The 23,281-nt window shown below is 39.2% G+C and overlaps 1 protein-coding gene across 3 annotated transcripts in view; it reads left to right on the top strand.

The window, feature by feature from the left end:
- Window positions 1–23,281, top strand: part of ankrd6b (ankyrin repeat domain 6b) — a 66,163-nt gene that overhangs the window by 31,684 nt on the left and 11,198 nt on the right. For all 3 annotated transcript variants that reach the window (XM_056246432.1, XM_056246377.1, XM_056246488.1), the window contains exons 3-10: window positions 7,812–7,910; window positions 10,414–10,512; window positions 13,170–13,268; window positions 14,823–14,921; window positions 15,038–15,136; window positions 16,770–16,868; window positions 18,399–18,476; window positions 20,929–21,027. In XM_056246432.1, coding sequence (XP_056102407.1) covers window positions 7,812–7,910; window positions 10,414–10,512; window positions 13,170–13,268; window positions 14,823–14,921; window positions 15,038–15,136; window positions 16,770–16,868; window positions 18,399–18,476; window positions 20,929–21,027 — 771 coding nt within the window. The remainder of the gene's footprint in view (window positions 1–7,811; window positions 7,911–10,413; window positions 10,513–13,169; window positions 13,269–14,822; window positions 14,922–15,037; window positions 15,137–16,769; window positions 16,869–18,398; window positions 18,477–20,928; window positions 21,028–23,281) is intronic.

Below are 23,281 nucleotides of genomic sequence, written 5' to 3'. Positions count from 1 at the left end.
GGAGGGAACGCTGGAGCCTATCCCAGCGTCGTGAGCCGAAGGAAGGGATACACTAGGGGTGTAACGATATTTGAACCGAACCGAAAAACCGCGATACACCACCCACGATACGTATCGCGATACTCTCATGGCGAACCGAACACGCCCCGCCTCCTGCTGCCCCGCCCAGCCCCGGCTCATTGCACCTCATGTGTTATGTGTACACAACGAATAGGGCTGTTGCCTAACCACCATTAACCACATATAATCGCAATAAGCTCAGTGTTTTGTTACTTTTGATAATAAGCAAGCTGTAATCTTTCAAATTATGTCTATTTGATCACGAAATGCAAACAATAAATGCCGTTTTGGCGCTCTTAGATGTGGCGTGACAGATATCACTGTATGCATGCGGCAGCGCGGAGCGCGATCATCTCTTCCTCAGTTACAAAATAAACATGAATGGACACCCGAAGGTATGTTGAAAGATACAGTATACTTACTGAAAGGCATCATAACTCGTGTAAACACTCAATCAGTGTTTCAACAGCGGAAATACGTCAATAAAATGCTTAGTTTTTCACATAGCTTTATATTTACCTCAGGCAAGTCATTCAGTGTCCACAGCTTGCTGGTTTGCTAACTCTTTCACTAAATAAATGCTATATATTAGCCTATATATTATATTTTACTTAACCTGTTTATGATTTCTTGATTATTTAATGTATGTTTAAAATAGTTGTCATGAAAATAACAGCAACTGTGTAAATTATTATATAACAATAACAAATTAGAGTAAAAACATGTTAATGCAAAAATTGCCTTATGTGCAGTTTACATGTTTTCATACAATTTGTTATTTGAGTGTTGATTATTATTATATCATTTAGGCTAAAAGTCTAGGCTCTGTTGTTAAGCTTTAATGTTATAGTAATGTGCAAGTAAGGGCTGTAGTTTACAGCATTAGCAGATCATTTTGTTATCCTTGAGAAACGTTTACTTGTAATTGAATTAATTTAAAGACAAGGACACAATTTGTTCATTAAAGCACTGTTTAATAAAAAATAAAAGCAATTTTAGCTTTCTAAACCCCCCCCCCCCACCCCACCCCACCGAAATGAACCGAACCGAACTGAACCGAGACCTCAAAACCGTGGGACGAACCGAACCGCCAGGTTTGTGTATCGTTACACCCCTAGGATACACCCTAGACAAATGCGCACCTGTGAAGTCCCATTTGTGATATTAGGCATCAGAAGGTCGCTCGAGAGCCCTCTTTGTGTCTGCTATGTTCCCTCGATTAGGGCTGCACGAAATTGAAGAAAAATGCGATATGATGCAAGGAGGAGATCCAGTCGGATGATAAAATCTATTTTTATTTTCTCGCCACCAGACATAGCTACATATGAAACATATCTAGCTTTTTTGGTTTCGCACCCTAGTGTGAGAGTACATACAGATATCGTTCTGAACATACGTGTCAGGAAATCGTTGATCTCAATACAAATACAAAAAGCAAAGAAACTGCTCTTGTTACTTGCAATGCCTCGGGCGTTGCGTTCGAAGATGCAGTCTCAGATGAAAGTCTTAATGGCTTTTAATAGTTTATGGAGAGGAAGGTGTGTGAAGATGTTGTAACTTCAGTGATGTTAGTCTGACTCTGGCTGTTGAGAGAGTCTTCTCTTCTGCACATGGCTTGATGTGTTGAGGCCTGTCGGCGCCGCTGCGCTGGCCCACACAAACAGCACCCAGGAGACGCACAGGAGAGAGGAAGGCGACCTGTGCGGGAGCTCTTGAGCCTCCACTGAGGTCACACCTCTCGAGTTCGGCTTGACCAGTGAGAAAGGTGCGATTGTCGAGCGGAAATTGTTCCTCTTGTTTGGAAGCGGACTCATTTGCATGATTGGAGTAAGCTGGCAGCTTGGGTCCCTTTATGCACTGATTAATATAATAAGCACACAAGGCATCCTATAAGGAGGTGATGCACCAATGTGTAGAGGCATCACACAAGGATTCATTTGATAGGAAGATACCGATAAGGTTAGATCATCTAGTGGCTCAATCATAAAACATGCCTAAAACAAAACACAATACAAGAGACAATATACAAAACAGTAATTATAGAAACAATGTATTGGGGATATGCATGTTCATTCATAGTTTGTCTATGAATTAATGAAGAAAAGTGTTGTGTGTCTTTCCTATGGCCTGTGCTTTTGCATGTGGCCGACTTCCACATTCTTTTGAGCAATAAAACAGTCTTATCAGATGATTTCTCGTAGCTTGCCAAGGCAAGCAGAGGCCTGGTCCTCCATCTCAGTGTAACTTGCCATTCGGGGGCGTCCGACTATTTGTTAAATATAACACATATTTGTTCATCTAATTTGTCTCATCAGTACAGACAATAGACTCACAAAGCTTTTCATAATCATCACAGAAATTAGCATTTTTACCTGGATAAAAGTGGAAAAAGTGACATGAGCCAGTTAATGGGGTTGGTAACAACATTATCAGTTTATTGCACCAATAATGGTAATTAGCAAAAATGTCCCAATTGAGAGGTAAGCATTAATGTAAATGTAATTGCATTAAGGCTAAGGTATTATATTCTGACAGTTGGGACAGATTGTTTTTCTTGACAGGCTCTTGAAGTCGCCATGAAACGGAAGCTGTTATAGTCTTTTCTTTCCCTATTGTGTGGGATATTAGCGTGAAACAGCTTCTGGAACGAGAACAAATGTAGGGCGGGGCTTGATTTTGTCCGTTGGGAATTGATTGGCTGGTTGGATGGTTGTGGTTTGCTATTGGTGGATCTCATGTGAGTGACAGGTTGCCCCGCCCTCATCAGAGAAGAGAAAAGAAGAGCTGAAAGAGGAAGGGGAAGATATTTTAAAGATTATGAGTAGCCTGGGAAAACCCAGACAACTTCTGGCAAATTTAGATTTGCTCTGAAAGTTAGTCTGGCAAAGAGCTCATTCAAGCCCATTTCCAATCCGTCGAAATCGAGGCACCAATCAGAAGCGTTGGGGCGGGCTTTACACGATGACGACAGCGCTGGGATTTTGAAGCAGATTTTGTAGCCTACATTACAAAGATGGATGCCGCCGTCGAACATCACTCGTTCCAATCAGCTATCGCGTCTGTTTTAAGCCATTTAAACGTTTCCTATTTGTTAAAAACCGAGCAAAGACCAACACTCGGAGATGTTTCTCCGCCGCTCTGCATACGTCATCTCCTTCATCGCTCTGATTGGGTTTAGGTCTATCCGCGACGTCCGTTGGTGACGCCCCTCTGGAAATGATTTGTCTATGACGCTTTACCAGACCATAACTCAGTTACAACTGAGAATGGTCTGGTTTTAACCAGGCTAGATTATGAGGGCACATGAATTGAAAAAAAAAAGAATGTGCATGGATATATAATTTATAATATATTTATTTATTTATAATAGACTTTAATTACTGATGTACAGTCACCTTTTTGAGTTTCTGAAACAAAGGCAGGGTCTGTTTCCTACAATCAGAGAGCATTTGAACAGAACAGATTTCACACAGGAGGGAAACTGAGAGCCTGCTCCATAATTCACAGGGGTCTGGGCTTTAATGAAAGGAACACAATAGTTATTTCTGACATAGTGATAATGCAACACATAATGTTGACTAGAGGACGTCTCATTGCCGTTAATGCAGCATAAAGTATTGTTATTTGTGTGACTGCAGGTTAAACTGTGGCCAGAAATAATCTCTGGTGACAGCTGCTCTTTAAATGCACATGAGCGCTCAAACGGTTTCTCACACGTGGCCTTATTGTCACCACACTTGTTATATCAACTTAACGTTACATGCATTTGCAGTTTTGTTTTTCTGTCTGTGTAACTGGAAAATGGGAGCTTGTGAAATCTTGAGATTGAGAAAACTCATTATAATCTGTGTATTTTCAGGCGGGTGAACAACCTCCTCTGTTTGTCCCCAAATTATTAACTCAAGCTAGTGCTGCACGATGCTGTATATCCAATCTCAGCATATAAAGGTAGTTTTGAGCAGTCGAGTCCATAAGCATATTACACGGCTCTGTGGAATACTTGATTCTGATTGGTCAATCGCGCCATCCGGCGGTGTGTTATTCCTAAATAGCAATCGCTAAAAACAGAAACACAGGCTCATCCGGGTCCCTGAAGTCAGCAGCGCTTTAACGCTTGCTAGGAACGTTTTTTCTTCGTGAAAGTTTTGCGTTTGGTGAGCTAATGAAATATTAAAACTCAGTCAAATCAATATTTTGTGTACAGAATGTAATGATGTCATCCAGTATCGTGGACTCGCTCTCTCTTGTTTCATATAAACGCAGCGGCGGCCATTTTGCGACTATACTAGCGGTGCCAAGAGGAATCTGAATCATTCCCTTCCGGATCTCACAGAGCCGGAGATCGTGAGTATTAGCTGTCCATGAGCAGCAGGAGCAACTTTATGACTCTCTATGGGCTTCTCCCTCGACTTTATGCCTCCACGTCCCTCCGATTGCGCGCGAGCTTCTACATCTGTCTTTACGGTAATTTCTCTACTGTGCGACTGAGAGTCGCGTGTTATGACACAATCGTTAGCCTATTTTTACTAAAACTGCTTCTACGGGGCCATAACGTAAGATACAAGGTAGTGGAGCATTTTATACATTGTTGTGTTTCTTTAGAAATAAATAATGGACAAATGGAGTCTTTAAACGCCTCAGATGTAAAGTTATTCGCTGTCAAAGTGACGCCAAAATGAATGGGAGTCAATGGAGTGCTAACAGCAGGTGAAGGCTTGTTAGCCAATGGCGGCGCCCGTGGAGACTTCAGTTTCCGGCTGGTGGATTACCCCCTTGATAAATCATAAGCACTGTCTCAGAACAAGCCGTTCTCAGATTCAGGGCAGTGTGACGTACTTCTGCACAAGCCCCGCCCACGACTGTTGACGGACACTGCAGTTTGACGGACAACTACTGAGAGTTTCTCTTCTGATATTATCTTTCCGTGAGATGAGATTGTCCCGCGAGCTCGTGAGGCTCCGCCCCCTGGGCCGGCAGCAGCTCATTTGCATTTAAAGGGAAACTCACTAAAACGGTGCGTTTTTCTCAGCCCCGAAAAGTGAAAATTTAAACATGCTGTAAAAAAAAGTATCTGTGGGGTATTTTGAGCTAAAACTTCACATACACACTCAGGGGACATCAGAGACTTATTTGACATCTTGTGGAAAAGGGGCATAATAGGTGCCCTTTAAAAAACAAATGGATGGGTGCACAATTAAACGAAATAAAACAGAAATAGTGACATCAAATCAAAGGCTGTGATTTAAAGAAGTCTGTTGCTCTGCGTGCTCCTTTACACAGTGTTTTCAGATCAGCTCGGTTCACAGTAAATGCTGTGATTTTAACACTCATTTGGGAGCTTAATGTGCGCTAGGTTCACTTACTTGGTCACACTCACACAATTTCCCACATTTTTGTGGACAGACGTTTACAGCATTTCAGCAATGCCAAAACAAAAGCTTGATGATTTGAGTGTTGGTTGGTTCTTGTAAAGAGAGAATCCAAGTGTGAGCGCTCCTTTTTTAAAATAAAAACCATCAAAATTAAACTCATACTAAAAAAGATGAGCTAATTTATCTGTTTACATGTCATGTGACCATTAACCAACATCAGATAACTGTGAATGTCGTTAAATTATTGAAAATCTTGCCTTAAAAAAATCTGAGGGGGTACTAAAGTAAATATTTGACATTTTAAGGGATTTGGCTGACAGTAAAGTTTGGGAACCCCTGGGCGAGTCCTCTAATATCGGTCTCCCCTTCATGTGTCTGATGCCACTTCTTCATCTCATGCTGTTGTTCACAAGAAACCTTTGTAAAGTTAGATGTCCATTTAACCAGCTGGTCACTGTTATACAGCAGCACCTTCTGAAGAAATGTTGGGATTTATTATTTCCATAGGACATTTCTTTAGGATATACCAGATATTTCAGAAAAATGCTCTGATCAAACTTAGGCATTTAAACTTTATGCATTATAAAAATGCATTATATGCAATTTTTTTTTTTTTTTTGCACAATAGCGATTTAATGAACATGATGATTGACTGGATAGAAATAGAGTTAAAATCACTCATCCTCAAACTAGTTCACAAACACATAGCAATGTCAACTTTAATATATATATATATATATATATATATATATATATATATACAGTGTTGGCCAAAATTATGAGAACGGTACGATTTTTTAATGTTTTAAAAGAAGTCTCTTCTGCTCACCAAGGCTTCATTTATTTGATCCAAAATACAGCAAAAACAGTAATATTGTGAAATATTTTTACGATTTAAAATAACTATTTTCTCTTTGAATATATGTTAAAATGTAATTTATTCCTGTGATGGCAAACTGAATTTTCAGCATCATTACTCCAGTCTTCAGTGTCACATGATCCTTCATAAATCATTTTAATATGATGATTTGATGATCAAGAAACATTTATTATTATTATTATCAATTTTGAAAGCAGTTGTGTACAATTTCTTTTCAGGATTATTTGATGAATAGAAAGTTCAAAAGAACAGCATTTGTCTGAAATGGAAAGCTTTTGCAGCATAATAAATGTCTATACTGTCACTTTTGATCAATTTAATGGATCTTTGCTGAATAAAATTATTACTTTCTTTCATTTCTTTCCAAAAAACCCCAAAAATTGTACTGACCCCAAACTTTTGAACGGTAGTAATAATGTTACAAAAGCTTTCTATTTTAGATAAATCCTGTTTTAATACCCCCCCCCCCCCCCTCCTCCCCCCCTCAATTCATTTACTTCAATGAAAGGTTAGATTTTTGCTAATTTTTAGAATAAAATATCAAAAGGATAAACAATGCAGATTTATTTTTTACAGGCATCTTTGATCATATTTACCAAGGGGGCAAATAATTCTGACCTGCACTGTACACTGTATATACTTTTTAAGTTCTGTCAAAATTATTTCTTTTGAAATATTGATATTATCAAATGGATTTCTATAATTTGATCAAACAACAGATCAAACAATACGTTTTAGAATGACAAAGCACAGAACATAACAGAATTAATCAGATTTATAGCTAATAATTACTGTGCTGTTATTTTCCCACAAAAATGACATCACTTCCTGGCGGATGATGTCATTAAGGAAGTTTTTAAAAGAAACTTTGGTTTGAAATATTTCGATTACATAAAGGAACAAATGACCAAACACCTGGAATATTCTTAATAGATCTTAATCCTCATATCTGCACCTGCACATGACAAAAATCAACATCCACTCAAACCAAAGGAGTGACATGTATATATTTATTGGTGAGTTTAGTATTTTATCCATTGTATTAAGACACATGGGGACTTGAAAATGCACTACATAATAAGAACGGCCTCTCTAATACGTGACGTTTGTTTGCAAAAAAGGACGTGCCTTGTGTGATACAGCAGCCAGAACACACACACTGTGTGAAATGTGTTGTCTGTTACATAAGTCACTTTCTCTTGGTGACAGTCTCCTGACCGCAGTCCTCGGGGAGATTAATCAGTGCTAAAACTAGAAAAGAGGACTGATGATGTGTTCCTGCTACTAGATCATGTGAACTCAAACATCACATTTTTATTTACTCTCGCTCATCGTGAGACTGGGACTGTGCAGGTTTGCTTTGCATCACGGTCACACTTCTGTTTCGTCCCACACACATTCACTCGCTTGCCCTCCATTCAGATAGACTGATAGCTGTTAAAGTCTGTCTGTGTGTGTGTTTGAGTGCCTGATTGTGTGTGTGTGTTGTTTTCTTGCAGAATGGCAGAACACCTCTGCATTTGGCTGCCTATAAAGGCCACATTGCTGTTGTGAGGATTCTGCTCGCTGCTGGATGTGACCTGGATATTCAAGATGATGTGAGTATAACATGTTTGCAGCATTTTCTCGTAAACACAAACATATCATTGATGACGTGTCTAGGTTTTCCCTTGGGCAAAGTCACTGTTGAAGTCTAATCTTTCTATAAAATAAAAAAAGACTTAACTATGTATATATTATGTTATATGATATACACTCACCTAAAGGATTATTAGGAACACCATACTAATACTGTGTTTGACCCCCTTTCGCCTTCAGAACTGCCTTAATTCTACGTGGCATTGATTCAACAAGGTGCTGAAAGCATTCTTTAGAAATGTTGGCCCATATTGATAGGATAGCATCTTGCAGTTGATGGAGATTTGTGGGATGCACATCCAGGGCACGAAGCTCCCGTTCCACCACATCCCAAAGATGCTCTATTGGGTTGAGATCTGGTGACTGTGGGGGCCATTTTAGTACAGTGAACTCATTGTCATGTTCAAGAAACCAATTTGAAATGATTCGAGCTTTATGACACAGTGCATTATCCTGCTGGAAGTAGCCATCAGAGGATGGGTACATGGTGGCCATAAAGGGATGGACATGGTCAGAAACAATGCTCAGGTAGGCCTTGGCATTTAAACGATGCCCAATTGGCACTAAGGGGCCTAAAGTGTGCCAAGAAAACATTCCCCACACCATTACACCACCACCACCAGTCTGCACAGTGGTAACAAGGCATGATGGATCCATGTTCTCATTCTGTTTACGCCAAATTCTGACTCTAACATCTGAATGTCTCAACAGAAATCGAGACTCATCAGACCAGGCAACATTTTTCCAGTCTTCAACTGTCCCAATTTTGGTGAGCTCTTGCAAATTGTAGCCTCTTTTTCCTTTTTGTAGTGGAGATGAGTGGTACCCGGTGGGGTCTTCTGCTGTTGTAGCCCATCCGCCTCAAGGTTGTGCATGTTGTGGCTTCACAAATGCTTTGCTGCATACCTCGGTTGTAAAGAGTGGTTATTTCAGTCAAAGTTGCTCTTCTATCAGCTTGAATCAGTCGGCCCATTCTCCTCTGACCTCTAGCATCAACAAGGCATTTTCGCCCACAGGACTGCCGCATACTGGATGTTTTTTCTTTTTCACACCATTCTTTGTAAACCCTAGAAATGGTTGTGCGTGAAAATCCCAGTAACTGAGCAGATTGTGAAATACTCAGACCGGCCCGTCTGGCACCAACAACCATGCCACGCTCAAAATGGCTTAAATCACCTTTCTTTCCCATTCTGACATTCAGTTTGGAGTTCAGGAGATTGTCTTGACCAGGACCACACCCCTAAATGCATTGAAGCAACTGCCATGTGATTGGTTGATTAGATAATTGCATTAATGAGAAATTAAACAGGTGTTCCTAATAATCCTTTAGGTGAGTGTGTATATATATATATATATATATTATGCTTGAAATAAAATATGAACTTATTTTATTTCAGCAATATTTCACATTTTCAACTTTATGTTCGGAAATAAACTTAAACTGAGATAATAATTAATAAAATACTAAATAGTCAAAGAAAAATGACAAAAACACAAAACTACTAAAACTTTAAAATTGAAACTTTAAATTCATCCGTGTTAAATTCAGAAAGCTGTCAGAATACTGAGGTCTAATCTGAGACGACTCTTCAGAGTCACACTGCTGAACATCAGACCTGGATCTGATCCAGATCAAGCAGAACCGGAAACATCAGACTCCACGTACTTCTGTTAAGAAAAAAACTGATTTGGGCCACTTTTGTCTGAATGACTACATTAAAAATAAAAACCCACTAAACTAGTAATTGGGTTTTTGAAACATTATATAGTGCAACTGAAGAGTCATAAACATCTATGTACATTTAAAAGAAGAATTCACCCAGAAACTTACACCAGTTTCCTTGCAAACGCCCATGACTTTCTTCTGTGCAGCACAAAAGCAGATGTTTTGAGGAAAAGCATAAAAGCACCATAACTCACGCATTATACTCCGGTCTGAAGAGCGATGAGGAACAGAGCACAGCACGTTTATAGTTTTAGTATTTTTCCTTCATATTTTGGACAGATGGTGTTCCACAATACAAACTGACATTTGTTTTCATGAACCTTATCTGTGTTTTGGCAACCATGCCATTTTTTGTTTTTCTTTCTGCTCCAGAGAAAGAATCCTGATTTTACAGAAGATCCTGAAAACAGAGAAATGTTGATCTTAAACCGTGTGTCCTGCACTTCTATCGAATCTATAGCGCCACAGCAAACAAAATCATATTTATACAGCATTTCTTTTTAAATAATTCAAAATCTGTTGTCGTGTTTTGACCAGAATCAGAAATCTGTCGGAAAGATTTGTCCAAAACAAGATTGCTAAACTGTTTCGGGCCTTGTTTTAAAAGCATCCCTTCGCAGCGTGTCAGTGAGAGTAACACACACCGTTGCAGGTTCCTAGACACCTGTCCCATAACCCACACACTGAGCCAGACATCAGGATCCGCACGGCTTGACGGATGTGTTGTTCTCCCTCAGGGTGACCAGACAGCCGTGCACAGAGCCGCTGTGGTGGGGAACACTGACGTCATCTCCGCGCTCGTTCAGGAAGGATGTGCACTAGATAGACAAGACAAGGTACATATTTCTCATTCCCATATATGCTAGAAAAACACTTACTATAGCAGGAGTTGCACTGCTCTGTTTTCATTCCTTTCACTGCACATATGTATATATGTAAAGCATAATGTACAGTAATCTGGTCAAATAACTGGAATATTGATTGGAGTGTAAATACTTTTATTATGTGAGAAGGAGACCATGGAGTGAAACTATCACAGTTATGTAGGAGATCAGCTCCTGGGACAACAGACGCATTTGTGCTCGAACCTACCGCAACATTTCCCCCGATTACAAGTTTTGGTAACACTTTACTTGAAGGGGTGTGCATAAGACTGACATGACACCTTCATAATCATGACATGACACATGGCATAAAAATATGAAGGAGGTTTTATGCATGTTTATGACAACTGTCATTAAGTGTCATTCACTCAATTATGACATTTTTAATGCAAATATGACATTGTTTGAGATGTCTTTGTTATGACAACTTGACATAAACCAATACATCATAACCTGTCAGTGTCTTGGTCATGACAACTTGACATTACTAAGACAACACAACCTGTCATAAACATGACATAGCAGATTAATTATCAAACTTAAGAAACCACTTAGCTTTATTGGTTAACATTACATTAAACTGTCATGTGGTTGGTTTTGACATTGGCTGTCATGAGGCCATTATAACTGTGTCATGAATATTTTTCTTGACCTCGACTACAGTGGCACACATTGAATTTGTCATTAAAATGTTATAATGGCCTCATGACAGCCAATGTCAAAACCAACCACCTGACGTGTGTCATGTCATGATTATGAAGGTGTCATGTCAGTCTTATGCACATCCCTTCAAGTAAAGTGTTACCCAATTTTTTTTTATTCCTTGAACGTGTGACACATAGGAAGTGACATCATTTGATGCCTTTCTACAACTACACACATATATATATATATTATTCATGAATGCATATACACACTGAAAGGCCACTTTATTAGGTACACCTTGCTAGTGCCGGGTTGAACCCTCTTTTGGCTTCAGAACTGCCTTAATTCTTCATGGCACAGATTCAGCAAGGAGACATTCCTCAGAGATTTTGCTCCATATTGAATCTCCTCAGAATCAGAATCAGCTTTAATTGCCAAGTACAACATGTACAAGGAATTTGTCCTGCGCACATGTGCATAAAAATAGTAAGAAAACCAGGAATAAAAATAGTATTAATAAAAATAGACATCTTTTTCAAAATGTTACTGTACATTTAACGGCACATTAGGAACTCCTGTTCCTCCACATCTCAAAGCGGCTCGATTGAGATCTGGTGACTGAAGGCCGTTTGAGTGCTTTGAGATTAGTTGAGCTTTGGGACATGGCCTGCTATCCTGCTGGAAGAGGCAACGATATTTAGGTCGGCTGTGGCATTTAAACGTTGCTCAGTTGGTACTAAGGGGCGCAAAGTGTGTCAAGAAAATAATCCACACACCATTACACCAGCCTGAACCATTGACACAAGTCCAACATTGAGCTGCTTCCAAACGATTGGCTGAGAAGATATTTGCATTAAAGGGGTCATATAATGCCATTTTTGTACAAGCTAATATGATTCTTTAGGGTCTAAATTAAAAGTTTGTAATATACTTTAATTAAAAATTCTCATTAGTATTGTAAGAAAACACTTATTTTACTTGGTCAAAAACAGCTCTGTTTTCAGCACGCCGTTTCAGTGCATATGACTTTAAATGATATTGAGCTTTGCTCACCCCGCCTCTCTGTTCTGTGCGTACACCGTTTGTAACACAATAACCATAATGCGTTGTTCATTATAGACGTGGGATTATGAATTATATTGAGAACATCATACATAGAAAACATGCCGTAATGTACCCTGAGTGTAAACCTTAGACGCATTCATTGTGAAGCGTGCAGCTAGCGATTTGCAAAGATTAATATATTAATATAAAGATTAATAAAACGTTACACTCACTTCAGTTCTTCTGGAGATTCAGCAGAAACACAAATAGCTGATACCGATCCTTTTTTCATGAGCAGCTTCTTAGCAAATCCAGCTTTATACCTCCTCGTTTATAAGCAGTCTGGTGAGAAATGATTCGCGCAAACATGAGAGCATTGACGTTGCTCGTGGGGAATATTCCCTTCGAAAACAAACTCAGCCACTGCCTCTTCAGCGGTTCGGATTTAGGAACATTAAAATGACTGTGTTCGTTATTACACCCAAGAACAGAACACCACAATCGCTTAGACGCCATTCTGCTCATAGACAGTGCTCCAGCATATCAACAATGACCGCGCCGGTCCGCGCAGACTATGATTGACAGCTGGCTCACGAGCGAGGGCGGGTCTGTGTTGAAACGATGCTGTCAATCAACAATCGTGGGAGGGGCTTCCGAGCGTGTGACGTCACAGGGTCGAACGGCTCGATTTGAGGCAGGGGAAAACATATAAGAAGATTAAAACAAAAACACTGGATGGATTTTTATCATTATATGATGGTTGTGTACAGACACTGCCAACACACATTTCAGTACAATCAACTTGTAAAAGTGCATGTACCATTATATGACCCCTTTAACGTGCAGTTAATGAAGTGTACCTGTGGCTGGTGTGTGTGCGTTTAAAATAGGGATTGTGCAGTATCTGTGTGTCTCCTCAGGATGGGAACACTGCTCTACACGAGGCTGCGTGGCACGGCTTCAGTCAGTCTGTCAAACTGCTGGTGAAGGCTGGAGCCAACGTGCACGCTAAAAACAAGGTACCATCTTCTGCCGCGCTCAAACACCCGACATCAAGTATTTGCATGTAGTGCAGAAGTCAACATTTAAAGAGGATCAGTAAAGCTCATCAAAGTTGTCCTGAGACAACAACGGGTATTGTTCAAAATTCATGTATAACTTTGATGAAAGGTTTCGATCCACTTCAAATGTTGAGGACTGTATATGATTAATCAATCAAATGGTAGTGCTTGGTTGGTTGTTTTCCGACTGATCTTGTGTTTGGGTGATGTCACTACAATCGTTAATGCATTGCACACGTGATGATGTTGTTTGGAGGCTCATTAACGTTTCATAGTTTCAGTCTCATGCAGCTCTGCAACCCCTTCAATCATAACTAGTTATGGTTCACATTACAGCACAGCCTTATTGCAATAATAAAACACTCAATACATCGTTTAAATGAATAAATGAATACAAATGTGTATGTCAGTGTTTATTTGATTATGATGATAATTTATGCATTCATAAAGTGGCATCCTTCCATCAGAAGATCAAGCCTGTGCCTTAAAGGGATAGTTCACCCAAAAATGAAAACTGTCAGTAATTACTCGCCCTCATGTTGTTCCAACCCCGTAAGACTTTCGTTCATCTTCGGGACACAAATGAAGATATTTCTGATTAAATCTGAGAGCTGGATCACTCCTCCATAGGCTTCTGAAGGGATCGAACACATGACCAGCGTCGGCCAATAGTGAGCCTGCGTGTGACGTACAACACAGAAGCGCTGCGCTGTTACACTACGTGAAATCTCACGGCCCACAGAGAAGGAAATGAATACTTGAATAAAGTCGTTATTTTTGTTTGTTTTTCGCGCACAAAAGGTTTTCTCGTCGCTTGATAAACTTAAGGTTGAGCCACTGTCGTCACTCGGACTATTGTAACGATGTCTTTCATAACTTTTGGGCCGGCCAGTTTCGATCCCTCAGAAGCCTATGGAGGAGTGATCCAGCTCTCAGATTTAATCAAAAATTTCTTAATTTGTGTCCCGAAGATGAACGAAAGTCTTACGGGGTTGGAACAAACGAACAGAATTTTCATTTTGGGGTGAACTAACCCTTTAAGATGAATATTTAATACTCAATCTATTTTAAAGCTCTGTTGACCAATCAGCATTCAGGACTGCATCCGGATCCAGTAATGCTGCCTTCATCCACACCTAACCTTCGGAGCAGTTTACTGATTCATATTAGCACTGCAACAGCATTACATATTTTTAAATTAAAAACGTATCTCTTTTCTGTAGCCTATGACTTGTAATGTTATTGTTATCTTATTTTTATTCATTTTTTTTGGCTTTAGGACATTGTACAGCACATTGGTCAACTGCGGTTGTTTTTAATTGTCCGTTATAAATAAATTGAGATTGAGATTAACGTGCTATCGGAAAATTCCTACTTCCCACTTCTGAAGTCGTGATTACGAGCTCGTCGCTTGCAAATGTTGACTTGAGAGGGTGTTCATGTCCCATTTTTGAACTGGGAAACTAGTATTCCCGTCAGTATAATTGTGTGTGTGTTCTGGATGTCTCTCAGGCAGGGAACACAGCTCTTCACCTGGCGTGTCAGAACGGTCACGCTCAGAGCTCGAAGGTCCTGCTGCTGGGCGGCTCTCGGCCCGACAGCAAGAACAGCGTGAGTGCCTTCAAACTGCTTCCTCTCTGATACTCGCCTCTTCATCTGTGTGTTGGTTATTTAACTGGGAAACATCAAGCTATTCCAGTAATATTCAGTGGACTTGTTTTCCTCAGGTAGGGGACACGTGTCTGCATGTGTCTGCCCGGTATAACCATGTGAGTGTGATCCGAGCGCTCCTGGGTGCCGTCTGCTCGGTTACTGAACGAAACCACGTGAGTGAGGAGTGAGGACTGCTTTTGGGACTCGGGACGTGCTATACTACTTCTAAAAGTGTTTTAAACCAGTCATTCTGTGTCGGATCAAACAAACTTTAAAAACTTCCCCGGCTAAAAAATTTTTTTCTGAAGAAAGACATACATAAATAGTGATGAAAGCCAAAATATTAACGCCATAGATGTAGAGTATATTTACTGAGTAATCCACTATTTTGTAAAGGGGGGTAAAAATGATAATTTTCACCTGATATTGGAGCTAAATAACAGGAGGAGGTTAAATGACTTCAGAAAGATGTCTTCTTTTTTTTACACAGAGATTTGTAGGTCTATTAGTAAAATCTGTTGACTTTAGCAATCTTGGTAGCACTTTATTTCAGTCCTGTTCTGCATCTACACACTATGTACTTATTATAGCAATTATAATAACTAGGTACTAAACCTGAATCTACCCCAAACCCTCACCTTAACCCATGTAGTCACCTTATATTCTTGGGGAACTACACTGTTAGTACACACACTGTAAAATAGTGGAACTGCAATCTTTGTTGCAGTATATGCCAATGATGACAGTTCAGAAATGTGAAAAAGCACTTTTTTGTCAACAAACAAATAAGAATGTTGCAAAAAACAAACAAACATTAGTTAAGAACAAACTTCTAAATGGATATTAAAGGATTAGTTCACCTCAAAATGAAAATTTCCTGATAATTGACTCACCCCAATGCCATCCAAGATATCCATGTCTTTCTTTCCTTAGTGGAAGAGAAAATACGTTTTTTGAGGAAAACAATTCAGGATTTTTCTTCGAATAATGGACTTCAACGTCAACCAAATTGTTGAAGTCCAAATCAGTGCAGTTTCAAAGGTCTCTGAAGAGCTTCAACCGGCTGTGCACGATCAGCTGAGGAAGAGGGTCTTATCTAGAGAAACCATCGCTCATTTTCTAAAAAAAAACAATAAAAATGTATATACTTTTTAACCACAATTGATGGTCTTGTGCTGGTCTGCGACGCGCCAGGCATTATGTCATCCCGTTGGGAAGGTCACGCTGGACGTAGGCGGAAGTGCCGCCCCATTGTTTACAAGCGTGGAGGATCGTTTAAATTTTATTGTATGTTGAATGACAAGTCTTTGTGTCAGTTTATTGTTTAAATTTTCATTTTGAGGTGAACTAATCCTTTAAGAAGATATCTTAAATTCCTTGTGAGTTACAGGCATGCTAGCTTTTTAAACCTAAAACTGCTTTTTCCAATTTTTTATCTGTCACTGTTGACATATAATGCAACAAAGATTGCTAAAGTCAACTTATTTTACTAATAGACCCACCAATCTCTGTGTAAAAAATAAAATGATGATGCTGCCATCTTTCTAAAGTCATTTGTACACCCCTGTAAATTGGCTCCAAAGGTAAAAATGGTCAAGTTGTTATTTTGACCCCCCTCTCTACAAACTAGTGGATTACTAAAATATTCATTCATGGCTTTTAATTCTTTGGCATTCTTCTTCATTTATGTATTTTCTGGAAAAAAAGATCAAAATCAAACTTTTAATCCGGGGACCTCTGGTTAAGTTGACACGGGACGACCCATTTTCCTGATCTTGTGTAAGCTGTAATTAATGTGATGTCCAGGCAGGGGACTCCGCTTTACACATCGCAGCTGCGCTGAACCACAGGAAGACTGTGCGCATGTTACTGGAGGCTGGGGCCGACAGCCGCGTCAAAAACAATGTGAGCACCTTCAGAAATATTTCATGAGCTTAGTGTAGCCCTGAAACGCTCTACACAAGTGCTTGAACACAAATGCCTCTCGATATGATACACTGATGCAGTTTCACATAATGTGTCTGAGCGAAATTCATAACGCAACACAAGTAGGCTGAATCTTACAGAGCAAGTTAGTTAAAGTCCCCCTGTAGTCAATCATTTTATCCCTTAAAACATCCCTTGTTTTTAATGTACTTTAAAACAAACCATGTGTAAGTTCATAAGTCGACAGCATTGCTGAGTATTTCCTCCTTAAAATTGCAGTGAACCAAAGACAGTCTCAAAAACACGGTTTGAAATCGCTGGTGTTTCTGACGTCACAAACGACCTTGTAACCAATCAGATCAACGTGTGATCGTCAACCAGTGGATCTCTGAGCTGAGGGAGTGAGTGGAGGCGGGGCTCATCTGCATATTAATAGAACCGCGCATACTAAATGAAGCAAGGGTGTCGAGTTACATTCAAGCTGTTTTAAGGCATGAAGATTTTTTCACGGAAAAAACATTTAAATATGTAATTTTGGTGATCAAATATGAGTTTTAAAGTCCCACTCCGATCATATTTTGAGCTATTTGTAAACATTCCCAGTGGTCTTTAAATTATGATTATGCCATTTTTAGCCAAACTCACAAAACCTGTGCCGTTTTCTGGGACTTTGCTTCAGCAGAGCGGCAGTAGCTCATTAGCAATTCGCCTCTGCGTTGTGGGCGGAGCCGTTGGCACGGAGACGCCCCTCCCCCTGCCCGTTGCTGAGAGCTCTGTCTCTCCCGCTAGCTTACACCCCCAACCTGTCATTACCGGTGCAACAAAAATTGAGAGCAATATTGGAGCTATCCAGCCGTACAGTGCGTTTTCGTTTTAAAACGCATAACTTTTGCAACGATTATTTATGCGCTCCTGCCGTCCACATTACTGACCCTCGGCCTCGAAAACGGAGACTGACCCCTTCAGTCGAGTCCGATGCAAGACACGCAAGTGACGCAACCCATAGCAACGAGTCATGGCAACGACAGCTCAAACCGACAGAAACATACAAGTAAACGTGAATTTTGTCACATTGTCATGTTAATTATAATCAAATGCATTTTGTTTTATTGAAAACAATATTATCATTGATATTTGTTTGAGAGGGGCACTTTCGATTAATTTTAACAAGCTTGTGGCCCCGCCCAGTGGAGTTACTACGTCACAACTCCAGTCTATTTTAAACGGCATTTTAGCGTCTGCTACTGATTCACAGCCATTTGAATGTAGAAATACTCAGAAATACAACTTTGAGCTTATTTTTCTCAAGATATGTCCTCTAACATAAGAAAAATGCCACAAGAACATGTTAACACCTAGAAAAACATTATTTTCATCGGAGTGGGTCTTTAAGGGATAGAATGATTGACTTAAAGGAACATGGTTCTCTAGGTTGGCACGCAGCAGAAATGACACATTTAACTGTGAATATGTGCATGGTTCTTAGCTGTGTGTCTGTTTTGGGTGAAGACAGGAGAGACGGCCCTCGATCAGGCTCGTGAAAATGATAATCCTGAAGTGGCTCTGCTGCTCACCAAAGCCCCGCAGGTACGAAAACACACGCATACTCAAGAGCCATTGATATGACAAGAACAAATATATCTCCTACATTTTCATTATATGCTCAATAGAAGAAGAAAAAAATTAAAAAAAAAACAACAACATTCAAATTCTATTTTTCAATTATTTATTTTTTCTTGATTTATTATCTATTATTTATCAAGTTTCAAGTGGGATGCTTTAGGAATTAATTGAATATGAATTGCTCTTGCTCAGCTTCATGCACATCCTTCATGATTCACTAATTCACTAATCTTACATGAGCCAAAGGACGATTTCACTCCAGATTTAACCTGATGCAGAACAATACAAATATTTTTGAACTTAGAGGACAAATAGACACAAGTGTCAGATGAACAAATATCAGATCAGATATGTACAGATGAATACATCAGAATTGGCTTAACACTTTAAAGGGTAAGTTCATCCAAATATGAAAGTTCTGTCATCATTTACTCACTACTTACACATCATTTACTCACTACTTACACATCATTTACTCACTACTTACACATCATTTACTCACTACTTACACATCATTTACTCACTACTTACACATCATTTACTCACTACTTACACATCATTTACTCACTACTTACACATCATTTACTCACTACTTACACATCATTTACTCACTACTTACACATCATTTACTCACTACTTACACATCATTTACTCACTACTTACACATCATTTACTCACTACTTACACATCATTTACTCACTACTAACACATCATTTACTCACTACTTACTTACACATCATTTACTCACTACTTACACATCATTTACTCACTACTTACTTATCATTTACTCACTACTTACTTACACATCATTTACTCACTACTTACACATCATTTACTCACTACTTACACATCATTTACTCACTACTTACACATCATTTACTCACTACTTACACATCATTTACTCACTACTTACACATCATTTACTCACTACTTACACATCATTTACTCACTACTTACACATCATTTACTCACTACTTACACATCATTTACTCACTACTAACACATCATTTACTCACTACTTACTTACACATCATTTACTCACTACTTACACATAATTTACTCACTACTTACTTACACATCATTTACTCACTACTTACACATCATTTACTCACTACTTACACATCATTTACTCACTACTTACACATCATTTACTCACTACTTACACATCATTTACTCACTACTTACACATCATTTACTCACTACTTACACATCATTTACTCACTACTTACACATCATTTACTCACTACTTACACATCATTTACTCACTACTTACACATCATTTACTCACTACTAACACATCATTTACTCACTACTTACTTACACATCATTTACTCACTACTTACACATCATTTACTCACTACTTACTTACACATCATTTACTCACTACTTACTTACACATCATTTACTCACTACTTACACATCATTTACTCACTACTTACACATCATTTACTCACTACTTACACATCATTTACTCACTACTTACACATCATTTACTCACTACTTACACATCATTTACTCACTACTTACACATCATTTACTCACTACTAACACATCATTTACTCACTACTTACTTACACATCATTTACTCACTACTTACACATCATTTACTCACTACTTACTTACACATCATTTACTCACTACTTACACATCATTTACTCACTACTTACACATCATTTACTCACCTAAGGCCAGCATATTTTTCCTCTCTCAATCGTCTTCAATGGGAGCGCTGCATATTTAGAAACGCCAGGATGATGATGCGCTGAGTGCTTTCAGATTTTTCCGGATGCCGAGAGTTGAAAAATGTTCAACTTTGGGTAAAACGCAGTGCTCATCGCCATCACTTTTTACCTAGCTGTCCAATCACAGTGAAGGAGGGCGGGACAGAAAACACATTGACCAACCGCAACACAGCAACAACAGACGACAACAACAAGCACAACAACAGAATAAAACGTTTAAAACGAGAGACAGAACAATTACCTTACATAGCAACCAATGTGTGTGGACTGAAAAAACTGACAAAAAATAGCCAAGAAGAGCACCTGGCATTTTCAAATAACTAAAAACTCTTTGGTGGGAAACCTTATTTCAGTCAAAATCTGTATGACTTTCTTCTCTGGAACACACACACACACAAAACTGTTTTTTTTGACCATGACATTTAATGGGGTGCAGAGCAACATCAGACCCCATTAACTTCAATTACATGGGGAGCAACAAAAAAAACCTAAAAAAAAACCCTTTTGTGTTCCACTTGACGAAAGTCAGTCATACAGATTTATTTTTATTATTTATTTGTTATTTATTTACTATCCCTTTGACATGCAACAAATTACACTCTTCACCATTACATTTATCTGTGTTAAGAATTAAGACGGACAACATTTTCCTAAATGTGTGTATGTGCATGTAGAGCTTCACTCGAGGACGCACTGTGAGGAAGAGGAGGGACAAGATGAAGACTGAGGGTCGAGCACAGTCGGTCCCTCGCGAGGAGATGCTGCCGAGAAAGGTAGAGGAGCAAAACTACTCTCAGACACCAGCGAAACAGAAAGAGCAACTCTACTCGAGACAAGTCAAGTCCAAACATGCTGTCGCTGAATGTTATGCAAGCAATGATGAATGACAGAACCTTTAACGATTCAACATTTACTTCCACGGTTATAAGACAATGTGCATAACATTTCAATCATTCAAAAATTACGGTTGTTCCATGTGTATCTCAGGACATTTTCAGGTTTTCAAGTTTAGTGTGTAGAACTACTACAGCAATAATAGAGTAACAGCCCAAGTCAACATTACTTAAATATATACATGATATAAACCTGTAGGACAGTCAACAAATCTGCTGCTATATCATAGATGTGCAGTTGCTGGAAATAAATCACCCTTGCATGGTGTTTCAGCCAAGTAGAGTCAACAGTTAATCTCTGCCTTACTTTAGACTTGACAAATACAGCTTTTACACATCTGGACAAAGAAAACTCGAACCAGAGTACAAACAATTGTTTCAGACAGTTGTGAAAAATACAGACGCCAGATGTGTGGTTCCTCAGTTCTGGAAGGGAAAGGCATTCCTAAATTCCCATTATTAAAGTCGGACCTTCCAGAGAGAATGACATGCTTCGCTCCGGTGATTTGCGCAGGACTTCATTTAGACCCTGTTTACACCTGGTATTAGGATGTGTTTTGGTAGATCGTATCACAAATAGACGAGGGAGACATTCCCGTTCACACCAGGGGCCTCATGTACAAAGACTTGCGTTGAATTCATACTAAAACATTGCGTACGGACAAGGCTGTAAATGTGCGTACGCACACAAAAAAACAGATGTATGAATCTCTGCGTACGCATATTCTCTTTGTACATCCCAATTAACGTAAAATTGAGCGCACATGCACGAGCGCAACACCCCACCCAGTTTCCACCCCCAATTTAATTAATTTAAATATGGTAATTAGTCCAATTTGGCTAAAGAAACCTGCAAGAACATGGCTAAAGCAAGCAAGAAACGAAATTTCACTGAAAATGTATTCTGTGTGAAAGTGTAATTTATTCCTGTGATCAAAGCTGAATTTTCTCCAGTCTTCAGTGTCACATGATCCTTCAGAAATCATTCTAATATGATGATTTGATGATCAAGAAACATTTTTGAGTATTATCAGTGAAGGTGTGCTTCTGCTTCATATTTTCGTGGAAACCGTGATATAGTATTTTCAGGATTCTTTAATCAATAAAAACTTAAATCAAACAGATATAGAAATCTTATAATCTTTTGTAACATTATAAATGCATTTACTCTCACTTTTAAACAAATTCAATGTGTCCTTGCTGAATAAAATATTACTTCCTTTTTTATCTTTACTGACCGAATTAATGAAGTTTATTTTTTATTCCTAGTTAAGCCAACACTGCACTGCCATTGCTAGACAGGTTGTATCAATTTTCACATGCTTTATATATGTTCTTACTTAATTGCATAATAGAATATTTTAATAAGACTCGTGTGACAATAATATGTCAAATAATTTATCAATTACAAATTATAAGCAATATCTGACAGCTGGTGGTGCGATAGAACAATTCGTAGTGTAATGTTTGCCACTTCACTTTATTGCCTCTATGAGTCGCCGACGGACAAAAATCACGACAAATATACGTACGCCAGACATGAAGTTTACTTGGAGGAACGCACATTCTTAAGTTAATTTCACTGTTAGTACATCTGGCCGTGAACGTGAAAGCTGACGTACGCCGTGTTTTTGTGCGTACGCAGTGTTGATACATGAGGCCCCTGGTGTTTAATCCGTCTCTTTTGTCCACTTTCAAACACTTCTGTCCTGATTTCTTCAAGGAGAGGGTCTGTGGGCGGGTAAATGTATGGGTTTTTGCAGATCTTTCAATCTAATGGACAAAATAACTTTACACAATTCACATATGAACGCACCCGGAGACGACGGGAAAACACACGGAGAACAGCAGCTTTAGTTTCTGCTCTGACAGGCACAACACCAGCCGAACGCTGTGAGTGTGTGTTAGAAATCAGGAACGATGAGAGAACTATCTTCAAACCAAACTTGAGTCTTCAGCTGACAGAGTTTAAATCCCGTCTGGCTAGCGCTCTCCCCATAATGTCCCCGCATTAGATCAGTAGACGGAGAGTAGACGGTCTTTTGTGGCTGTTCGACCACATGAGCGTTTACACTACGCAAGTGATCCGGTCGAATGTGTTTTCCACTCCCTCTGGAAGTGGACGAGCTCAAAA

Source organism: Rhinichthys klamathensis, unplaced genomic scaffold (assembly GCF_029890125.1).
Source record: "Rhinichthys klamathensis goyatoka isolate OS25496 unplaced genomic scaffold, OSU_Roscu_1.1 h1tg000001l_1, whole genome shotgun sequence".
Classification (NCBI taxonomy): domain Eukaryota; kingdom Metazoa; phylum Chordata; class Actinopteri; order Cypriniformes; family Leuciscidae; genus Rhinichthys; species Rhinichthys klamathensis.
The sequence above is the reverse complement of the archived record's forward strand: the minus strand, read 5'-3'. Positions and strand labels throughout refer to the sequence as shown.